General features: G+C 41.0%; 1 protein-coding gene across 3 annotated transcripts in view; it reads left to right on the forward strand.

Annotated features, from left to right (window-relative positions):
- smoc1 (SPARC related modular calcium binding 1) overlaps positions 1-11,841 on the forward strand; it is a 49,904-nt gene that overhangs the window by 34,715 nt on the left and 3,348 nt on the right. For 2 of the 3 annotated variants that reach the window (XM_083924443.1, XM_083924445.1), the window contains exons 10-13: positions 1,839-1,921; positions 4,936-5,041; positions 5,679-5,923; positions 6,533-6,566. In XM_083924443.1, coding sequence (XP_083780569.1) covers positions 1,839-1,921; positions 4,936-5,041; positions 5,679-5,923; positions 6,533-6,566 — 468 coding nt within the window. Of the gene's footprint in view, positions 1-1,838; positions 1,922-4,935; positions 5,042-5,678; positions 5,924-6,532; positions 6,587-11,841 lie in introns of all 3 variants that reach the window. The other variant, XM_083924444.1, reaches the window with a different exon arrangement.

Below are 11,841 nucleotides of genomic sequence, written 5' to 3' on the forward strand. Positions count from 1 at the left end.
TCTTAGTTCAGTTGAGAAGTGCCGTTACCACATACATACATAAAGTAACTTGTTTTAAAGTGTAATTCCAGCGCAATCAAATCATCCCATGGTCTTTTTTGGCACTTACATAAATCAAATAAGCTACCGAGACCGTCTTTTCGTGTAACAACTGTTAACTGAGAAATCAGGGAGAGTTGCTAACAGCCGGACATGGCTCACACATTGATTAGCTCGGGGCAGTACGGTGAAGGCATTAAAATGTCTTTTTAACCACTAATACTGTTGAAAATTTCATCAAACCTGTTGGTTATACGTAAAGTAGATTAAAAAATTAGGAAGGGTTTGATCTCCTGGTGGCACTAGAGGAAAAGCCCGGGAATAACCAAAGTCATTGTGGTTCTTCCCGTGGGCATCATGGATATCTGTAACCAATTCTATGGCAATCCATTAAAAAGACTGATATATTCCAGTTGGGGCCAACAGGTGGTGGCCTCTAGCCCACCAACACTGGGATCACTAGCGCTAACGGCTAAAAGCTACTTTCACTGTTTATATCTTAAATTTCTTGAGGAATTCTGTATCCAAGCTACTGCTGCAGTTGGTTCACTTGGCAAAACAATTATATTTAGGCTCTGATGGGAAAATCATTTAGCTGACCATAAACACTCAGCGTTTGGTATGATGTTTGTTTTCAGTGCAGTTGCTGCTGTTTATATTGTTTTCAGGGAAATGGCAGAGGCACAATGGGTTGCTGGAGCTGTAAGTCGCAGGGATGGAGATGAGGCAATGTTGAATAAATGATGCCAATCGTTCATGTTTTGGTTGTTTAATAACTTTTCATGTTCATTTCGTTTAAGAAAAAGGTTAAGCAGGCATCGGTAAACAGATGAGCTGTTTTTGTTTCTTTAAGGGGCTTCATCATTCTCTCTCCACATGAGGGTTTATGTTTTACAGGATGAGGCACAGACTATCAGAAAGAGTTAGTTGGTTGAATACAGGATAACTCATGTTTAGTTTCAAATCAATCAAATAAATGTGTATTTATAATTAACAGCCTCTCAAAAACTAAAAGAAATCCCTTACACAAACCAAATTCTCATCAGCATTTCAGAGATATCTAATGACACTCTTGAGGCGATTATTCCTCGCTGAAGAACTTATTGTATTTCGGACTAGACCTCATGTCACTCGTCCCAATTTCTTTCCCCTGGACAGCAATGTGCAGTCATGCATCAGACATCCCTTCTTGGATCAGTGGCCCTGCAGACTGTGAAAATAGAAATGACAACTTGCTTTTACTTTGAAGAAAGAAAAAAAAGGCAAATGAGACACACATGCTCAATTTTCCATTCTATTCAAGGGCCACTGATACAATAGCCAGGAGAAAACGAGTCATGCCACGCACAATGCTGAACAGCTTGTTATGGCTCTGAAACAAAGCTTTGACGAATCACATCTATTTATTAAGCATTTCTAAAAAAAGAGAGCGTAATCACTGTCTTTCACTTTTTTCTACAGATCGACAGTGAATAGTTGTAGTTTTAAAAAGCCAGAACAGCATGAATGTGTACAAAGCCATGCAGTAAAGAGATTAGAGTGCATGTCTATCATAACTAAGACAGACAAGGTATTTATCCTTGCACTAGCAATGCCTGCTGGTTTTAAGCTCCACCTCAGGAAAATGTTTTACAGTGTTTTTGTCTTCAGTTCGAGATTTGTTCATTCAATTTCTCATCATGGCCGAGCTTCTCCTTTGATGTCTCAGGTTTTTCACACGTTTCTAAGAAAGGTCTATTCTTTCCTCCTTCTGTCTCATGCAGCCATGTTCCCGCTATCCTCTCCTCTCTGTGTAACAGGTACCAGACGCCAGAGTGTGACGCCGCTGCGCGATCTCGCATCTCAGACACTGAAGATCCCTTCCAAGGCAGAGACCTGACAGGTTTTATTGAATTTATTGCCTTGTTGTTGTTTTTTTTTAAGCAAATGAGGAACCTTTAATGTTAACAACAGGACCTAGAAAAAAATATCCAATTTACACATTATTGATTTTTGCAGAGCCCCGTCCGTAGTTACTGTTGCTATGCCTTTCAAGCTTTCCGATCTCGCACAATACATGCAGTTTACAACGACGTGTCGGTGCAGCTCTACCATTTCAATTCTTAGTTTTTTTAACAACAGGCAGAGGAAAGCGGCTTGTCATTTCTAGCTGAAAACCATTGATTTATCTGACCCTGGCAGATTCGGTTCAAAACACTGATGATCCGTGTAGAATAGATGGAAATAAATAACGGCAATGTTCTAGTGTTGCAGTGTAGAGTTAGTTAGTCTTGCTTAATTTCATTCTAACACACAATCACTGTTCCCAAACAAAAAAGATATTTTAAAATATGTTTGGCAGACGTAGCGCAGAGTTTGGCTGAAGTTGCTGGAGAGTAAACTTCCCCAAAGATCAAGACACAACTGTCAATAAGCCCCTAAACACTGATAACATCCAGGCCGAGTTTCCACACACGATCATGAAATACTACACAGTGGATGCGCTAGTTGTGAAAAGGGCTTGTAACCTGTAACCGCACAGCGTGTGGTGTAAAATCTCCTTGGCCCCTGGAATTAATGCTAGGACACTAATTCATGTCGTAAGCTAGATGTTAGACAACTTTTACAGCCTACGTTCAAGCAGACAAACGCCTGCTTGAACTATTCTCACACTTTTGTGTACTGTTTTTGGTTGTGTAAAAGTTAAAAGAAAAAAAAAGAGTTTAGAGAACAGTCAATTAACAGCACTGTAGCTCAGAGACTTACTTTTCACCTTCATGGTAACTGACCAGATGGAGGGTTTTGATTAAGAATCGATTAAAGCACACTTTGTGGTGTTGGATTCTCTGGTAGCAAAGATCAGAGAGTCTCCTCTAAACCAGAGGTCGTAACCTCGGCTCATACTCCTCTGCCTTTGTAACTGCTCACTTACTTTTGTTGCCTCTCTGTTTCCCCATCATTTAAGGTTGCATTGTAACTCTTATTTAATTCCCCATCTGGTGAGTTTACAGAGTCAAGCATGACTCCTGACTGTGCAGCAGATGTGTGGCATGTTTTATGGAAGGTGTGAGTGTTGCGGGGTGTGGTGGTGAGGCTGTGGGGGGCTGCTCGGGGTGTTGGGAGACCACAGGGTGCTGAGTGGAGATATTTTTATGTACTGTAGATGGATGTTCTGAACCGCCACAACAAAGCATAATATTTCATGGTCATCACATCAAGGCAAGAGGAGAAAAGAATGCTTGAGAGGGCAGTCTATTAGTGCGACTACAGGTCCAATCTCATTTGTACACAAAGTGGCACAATACCACCTCTGTCAGGAGGAGCAGATAACAGCTCATCCCCCAGAGACCTAAGGCTGGGATCTGTTAACTTTGAATTCAGTCAGTTCAAGAACTTTTGTCCAAAAACTTAGGTGAGACTAGTTTGGACTGAACTATAACCAAATAATTTAGTTTTGCATTCAGCATCTATGAAGCAGCAAGGATCTGAGTGACTTTAAGTAAAGGTTTAGCAAATGTAGCCATCTGCTCATGTCTGTATGTGCTTAGTTTACTGACTGCACATGTGTGATACACATCTACATTTGCAGACACCCAATGTAGTTGAACAGCACTGAGGGCGTCTGTTGTCTGCCCTGCTGTGTTTGTCAGTTCTAGGATATATCAGGGATTTAAAGTTGACTATGATCAGTCAACAGAGTTCTTACATGATGCTGAGCAAAAAAAGGTTTACAATTATTTTTTCTGGACACAGAGATGTCTTATCTCAAGAAATTATGTTGGCTCTTTACACAAATCCAGACTCTTAGTCCGACAAATGTTTGCTGTTGCTAAATGATTAATGTGTTAAAACAGCACAAACTTATGTTTTTAATTTGAGAAGAAAATCTCTGTACTTAAACTACTTACAGGTTATAAACATGCCACCTAAGAAGATGTGCCACAGTTAAACATTGCTTTGTTTTAGAGGTTTAAAAGCCAAAACACGTTGGTTTGCTGCAGCTTTAATGTGTTTTAAGATCAAATCAGAGTGGCCCAGAGCCTGTTCGACACTGCCAGAGGTGCTGCACCACACTGTGCCCTTGACATCTCGCCACATAGGTAGTATACAACATAACAATTTGCGCTTCATAACACCCCAATTTAACACTTGGATTAAGGCGCAGCAAGGCAGTGCTTCTCCGAGCTTGTCGCTTCGTAGGAAATGCTAATTAGATTCACCTGGTGGGGCAGCAGACCACCTCCCACAGAACCCACTGAGCTCGCACAAAAGGAATGGAAAGATATGAACAGAGCAGAGAACAAGGAGGCCACAAACGCTCAGAGGAAGGGGAGGAGGGAATCGACCAAGAAAATGTGAGCGAAAGAGGGAGAGACGGAAAAAAAAGAATGAGAAGATTAGTTTACTATGCAGCTGCGTTTGAAGTTTCCCTTTAAGAGACACAATTAGGAGGGAAAAATTTGCACTGGTTTAGCGTGCTATTAAAGCCATACATCTGGGCAATTAAAAAGAGCTACCCAAGGTGTTCAGAATTGTGTCATAAAAGTTAACAGGTCTGCACTGCTCAACAAAACTCTCTCATCATCGCACACTTCTGTTCCACCTCTTGCCATGTGCCTCAGCTCTGCTTTTCTGAAGTCTTACCAAACAGCCAAACTATGTATTTCACCTCTACTGAAAATATATTTATAATGATTGACCAGTAACTGTGCAAGTACACCACAACAGATACACCTGGTGAGTCATTAAGCTGTGGACAAGGTCTGCATGCTTTCTTTTACTGTGTAACAGCCGTCATCTGTCATACCGGTTCACTGGTGTCGGGGCTTTAGAGGCACTTCAGCTCCACTGTGCCGTAATGACTCAATTACTCGTGGAAGGTAATTTTGGTGAATTTTTGTCTTTGATTTGTGCCAGGCTGCCCAGAGGGAAAGAAAGTGGAATTCATTACAAGCTTGTTAGATGCCCTCACCACAGACATGGTGCAAGCCATAAACTCACCAGCCCCCTCTGGTGGTGGGAGGTAAGTAGTGTTGCGTAGCATTGAAGACCCAAGACTGTTGTACCTGAGCAGGAAAGCTCATGTCTGGTTTTCCTCACCCTTCCCTCTGGTTTTCTGGATTGAACGCTAATATTTTATCTTTGACATACAACGCACAGATCTTGGTACAGACATAGGGTTTGTGTTTACTTTTCATCAGTGCTGGAGCTTTATACACAGATGCGACTGGAAGGTATTTTGGCTCAAACATGACATATTCCATCATGCACACATGCAGAAAATTGATTTAAATTTTTTTATTAACTTGCCATAAAATTACATGCTGTAATGAAATACTTAACTGACGTAAAACATGAGTGACTGAAGTATCCATAGTTATATTTTTTTGTTTTGATTTTACTTCATCACAAATCCACAAAATGGACCAATCCTTTATGACTGGAGTGCTGTGATGTCAAATGGCAATGTGTTGTGCAGAATTTGGAATTGTTAATCATCTTAACTGCATATTCAACAGTTTATCTTTTATGTGAAATTTCTCTTTTTCTTCTATTTTTGGAGCAGTTTACACCAGATTTGTTTTTTCCCTTATGCTGATCATTCTAGGTTCTGAAACATTCATGATTCCACTCCCATCTGTTCCTCTTACCCTAACCAGGTTTGTTGAGCCTGATCCCAGTCACACTTTAGAGGAGAGGGTGGTGCACTGGTACTTCGCCCAGCTGGATAACAATGGCAGCCACGACATCAATAAGAAGGAGCTCAAGCCGTTTAAGAGGTACCTGAAGAAGAAAGCCAAACCCAAGAAATGTGCTCGCAAGTTCACCGACTACTGTGACCTGAATAAGGACAGAGCCATTTCCCTGCAGGAGCTGAAAGGCTGCCTGGGCGTCAGCAAAGAGGGTAAGATGAAAAGGAAATCTGGGGAGAATCTGATGGTTGAGAGTGGGTTGGCAGGGTCACAGAGAAGGGTCACGACCCAGGTATGAACCTCAGGACAGCTGGCAAAATCTGCATATAGTCTTGTCTCCTTCAACAACTGGTTAGAGATGCCCTTTGGCATGCAGAACCAATTTTCTACAGTTTAACTGCCAAACTAACGACTTGCAAATTGTTAAGATAATTTTTTTCATGTGTATTTAAGTGTACAAGTGAAAACTGCAACACACAGAACTGTTCCCATTTATTCCCATATGAGATTGTTACTAATATTCTCATCACGTCAGTTTTAAAAAGAGGAAGGGATGAAGTAACTGTGGTGCATGTGACAAACAGATGTGCTGGCAGTCTAAATAAGGTGCAACGTAAACCTTTGTTCACTTTCAAGTCATGAAAGAAAAACAACATAGGTACAGGGACAAATATTTGTTGCAGGAATCTGCGCTGATGCATAGGGTTTAAAAATATATTTGCTATATTTGAAGTGAACTTAAATTATTTTCTTACGTGACATATTTTAGATTTTGATGATTTAATTAAGAAGACTCACTAATCTTTTTTTCTTTTTTGCAGGTAGCTCAACAACAAGTGGCAACCAAGGGACAAGGCAAGGGACAAAATTGTTCAGTAAGCCAAACTAATACGCTTTCTAACTCTGGCTGCCTCTGGCTTTGAGTGCTGTAGTTGAGTTATTGTGTAACCCATTAACATGAACAGTGTATGGGTGAAATGCATCAGTTTGGAGTAGATACAGCTAGTTTACACATCAGCAAGGCTTTACAAGAGTGAAGTAAGTGTGAATTGTATGTCCTTGTGTTTCTGTATGGATGTGCTACAAGGTGTGTGTGTGTTTGTGTATGTGTGTGTGTGTGTGTGTCCACAGCCGTTCTGCTGTATTTTAGAGAGTTCCAGTGAGTGTTATCTCATGTTATTACCATAAAGACAAAAATGACATTCATGGGGTGGATGGTGGCTGAGTGGTTAGAGCAGTCACCACATGTAAAGAGGCTGAAGGTCCTCAAGGCAGAGACCGCAGGTTCGATTCCAACCTTTGCTGCATGGCCCCCCCCTTCACCCCATTTCCTGTCCGTCCTGTATATTAAAGGCTTGAAAACTGCCCAAAAAAGTTTTACATTTATTGTTTAATCCTGATTGACTTAAAAAAAAACATGCCAATTCTTAAGATTACTTTTGTATGGTCTCAACCCTCTATTATTTTAATTTAATTTATTTTCTCCACAAATTAATAATTGTGTCTATAAATTGTCAGAAAATAGAAAGTTAAATATTGTTAACATAGTTAAATAATTTTCTGCTCAAGCCTAGAGTGTCTTTTGAGTGTTTGAGTGTTTTTTTGGAGCATCAGTCCAAAACCCAAATATATTTATTTAGTTTACTATCATATATACAAAAGGAAAGCAGCAAATCCTCACATCTGAGAAGCTGATATCACAGAAGGTTTGGCATTTTTGAAATATTTAAACAGTTCAATTATTAAAATAGTTGCAATTTTCTGTCAATCTTTTAATTGTTCCAGCTCTTTCTATCTTTTCGTCCGTCTTCTTCTCAATCTCTTTTCAATCCGTCGGGAGTCCCCCCTATTGAGCGATTATTGGTCCTGTTGGTGCTGTTGACTCTGGCGACTGGGTCAGTTACGCGCCACAGAACACTGAAGTCATGTGTTTGCCTTGGCGCTGCCCCACTGCGCCTGGAGAACAGTGGCTCAGAGCGGGCATAACGTCAGGCCTCTCGGACCCTGGACACAGCTGCCAGGATAAACAGAAGCCGGTATTGGAAGAGCAGAAGAGGCTCGGCTGGTTGTTTTCGCTGTGGTCACCGAATCTCTCACCTTCATGCTTAAGTGGCCTGACAGGTTTATACAGCACCTTATGCTGCCACTCAGGCACTCTGAGCTAGTGATGATTGTGGAGAGAGTGAGGTATGAAAAGAGAGGAGAGACGGAGGAAGACTGCATGGAAGAAGCAGGAGTCTGTAAGAACATATGGTAGCATTCTGCCTTGACTAAGATAGACAGCCATTGTGTTCAGGTACAGTATGTCTAGCTGATCCTCAACGGCCTAGATCCCTTCAAGTCAAGATGCCTTTGCCAGACATTAAATCTTATCATGCTCTGTCACAGCTTTGGAGCGTCACTGGTGTGATGTTGGACATATTTACAGTATGTGCTTTTTGGTGAGGAATTGTGAGTATGAAGGGCAGAATAGAGCACATCTGTATGAAGCGCCTGGCTCTCCACACCTTGACAACGGCAAAAGGAAAACATCTGAATACCTTGTGTGAGTTTTGAAGTGTTGCAGAGGGTGGCATCCATCCTCTGGAGGGACTGGAATCCTCATTTTAGATGAGTTAAGTAACAGAAGCCTAGAGCATGGATTTCTCTTCTCACAGTCAGGCCTTCGGTGAGCAGCAGGTCTGGTAGTTCAGATGGTCCCAGTATGATGTCTCCTTCACTATTATGAACAAAATACAAAAACATACAACTATTTAACTTGTTGCAATGGGTTTTGACAGCAGGGTTCATGGTGTTCTTTTCAAAAGTCCAATTCCATTTAGAAAGACATAAATCTACTTTTGACTAAGTACAAACACATGCGTGCGTGCACAAAACACACCAAACATGGGAAAACATATTTATAAGATATTAGAGGATCTATTCTCCATGCTTACAGAGGTTTCAGTTAGGAGGACGCATAGGCTGTTGTTGAGCATGAGTTGATCTGTATTTTTTCCTTAACATAAGCCCCTTTTAACACATGTACTGCAACACTGAAATTATCTACATTACCCAGAGAAGCTGTATGTGAGAACGCAAATGTCCAAATCAGTTGGATCGTTAGGTGGACGGATTTTAGTCCTTGGTACCAACACTAGTATTCCATGTAATGTCCCATTGAGTACATGAGTGAATGTTTTTCATTCAACCTTTAATTAACCTCGAAGAAGCATTGAGGGCATGCCCTCAATTTCAATGATATAATGAGAGAGGAGCTCATTGGCCAGAGAATTCACAGCGAGTGAGTGGGCGTGTTGATGATGTTTCTATCACGCAGCTGGCGCAAAACCGTAAGAAAAAAAACAACCTAGGGTGAAAAAGAAGGGCCATTTACACAAAGACACCAACAAAAATATCTAACTGGAACAAGATTTGGAAGCTTCTGTCGATTAGGACCGACTCCAATATCGTCAGACAATTTCAAGGAATGGCAAGAGAATACAGCGAGATCCCCGTTGTGTCCTGCCTCCTGCACGCCATACCCAGGCACCGACGCTTGCTCCCCTAAACTAAATTGAGTATTTCCAGTAGGTGAGAAAGGGTCTGACATGGACAATCTTCCGCTGAGTAAAAGGGAAACTTGTCTGAACATGATCTGTCGGACATTGTCCTGAATTCATATGAGAATACTGCTTACAGTATGTGGCGTGCTGCTTTTTACTAGTCGCAGCACAAATTCACACATAGTTAGACTAAAAGTAATTTAATTTCATAAAGAGTGATTAACAGACAATAACGGTTTGCTGGTAGATGATAGAAAGATTATATCGCTATGATGACTTATTGTGGAACATGGAGTATTACCACTTCAAAGCTTGTGTTGACAGAATAGTCAGATGTGCAGATGGTGTTATGCTTCTTGTATCCTGTCTGCTGTTTTCCGTCAAACTCCTCACTTCCTTTCTCGTCTCCTCTACTTCTCTATTCGTCTCTTCCTCTCCTGTTTGTCCTGGCTGTGTCCGTCATTAGGCAGGAATGAAAGGAAGGCATTATGAGGCAGGCCTGGCACCGCGACTGCAGGACTATTAGAGAGCCCAGAGCGCTGTTCTCTCAGAGCCAACAGCAATTACTCTACACCACTTGTGTTTTAATTACCGTTACATCAGCTCTTCACACTGTACTGTGAAACAGAGGTAAAAAAAAGAGGACTGAAACTGTTAGATAAGCATTGCATTGGTCACCATCACTAACTGTTGCTCCTATTCCTTATTTCATGGGCTGACAGTAAAGTCAGGTCTGTGTATCTCCTTTTCCCCTAGTTGCTACCATGCACAGGTATACCATGATTCCCAGGTCTTGAGCCAAGTGTCTTTATCGGCTGGTCCCAGGTGAGATGAGGCGATTCACTGCTAGACGGGATCTGCTTTCAGCTCTTTATCAAAAGTGGGGCCAAGGTGTCCAGGGAGAGGCTAGGGAGCTTTGTGTTGTTAATGGCACAGACAGTGTCCTCAGTGACTGGGAGGAGAGGAGGGAGAGGACTATTCGCTGCTCTGGAGCCTGGTAATTGCAAAGGCGATTCATCAGAACTACTGTGGCTCAGCTCCTCACAACGGAGACATTTATCTGAGCAAAAGAGAAGAAGAGCAGCATGACTTCACTGGAGGTATCAGGAAGTATTGTGGTACTGTAGAGTTTAACAGGTAGAGTATTCCACTATTGTTGCCAACGTTAAGGGTTTATGACACTGAATACAGAAAATACTACAGTTTGTTGCACAATCTTGCTCGAAAGTTACTTTTCAATTCATCAACACCACAAAAGGCCGAACTATTGTCAAATAATAGCTGGTCTGAATCTTTTTGGTTGAAATATTTCAACATTCAAATACCTTTCCATGATTTATTTATATCCTGTTTTCACCCAAATTAATGCTGCCAGACTCAAGGACGCCAATGTCTGACTCTCAGTCCTCCTATTCAATGCAATCTTGTCTTTTGCGTTTGGAGGGAAAGGTATTTTTCAGCAGCAGGTGCACATTTTGTAACGCTTTTAAACACTTGTTAGGTGTGGGGAAAGATGACGGTTAGGGTTAGAATAACTACGTATGTTACGTCGTTTAAGTTATGCACATTACATTGCGTAAAAAGTTCAAAGTTGACTTTTGGTTTCAAACGGGACACAAGCAGCGGTCTCCTGGGTGAAAGTTTACCGTTTCTTTGTTCTCCTCCCTACACATACTTTGGCAGACTTTGATTGTGTCAAAGACAAACCGAATCCAAACAAAATACATTTCCCTTGAAACATTGAGGTTGTATGGCAAAGTCATTTTTAGGAGACACGGTCAACTGGTGATATGGGTCCAACCAAACAATCTACATAACTACAAGCAAGATTAACATGAAACGTATTATTATAGGCAGAAATTTCTATTTGTATGTCAACATCAAACTCAGAAATTTTAATGAGCAGATTCATGCTCCTCAGAAGATGAATCATTTCCATCAAACTGTTTTCCTTTAGTGCCCTCTAGTCAAATTTTTAAATCTCAACACAAAATCTAGTTTTACCGTTGATATTCGTGTTCAGTGAGTCAATAGATTTAATTAATTAATCATGACTCAATGTAGCAGCGATTGATCGCAACATCTTTTTTTTAATTTGAAGTTTTTAAAAGAAAGAACTCTCTTTAGCTACTGTTTGCTGAAACAGCTATTGTGTTGTGCCACATCACTCTTTGTGCATCGAGGTATCTTTCTGTAGTTTTTTCAAAGTAGAGTAAGGAAAATATTGTACAGCTTGTTTGGATACAATTACAGTCAGTGTTGTGTTTCTGTAACAGGCATTTATTTACATAAAAATGTCATGGCTATGACTGCTACAGTAGTCATCTGGATCCAACTAGTCATGGTATAATGTCATACACTCTACTACAGCACTCACTCATATGGAAGGGAATCTGTGATTTATGGAGGACTGGAGGGATTGAGATGCTTAAAAAAATATTTGACTGAAGGAAATGTATCGTCTGAGAGGACAGGAGCTGAAATCAGCTGGACTTAAACAGCAATGATAGAGAGTGCACCTGCAGACCTCCACCACACACACACACACACACACACACACACACACACACACAGAGATATCATGT

The sequence above is a fragment of the Echiichthys vipera genome, assembly GCF_963691815.1.
Source record: "Echiichthys vipera genome assembly, chromosome: 12".
NCBI lineage: Eukaryota > Metazoa > Chordata > Actinopteri > Perciformes > Trachinidae > Echiichthys > Echiichthys vipera.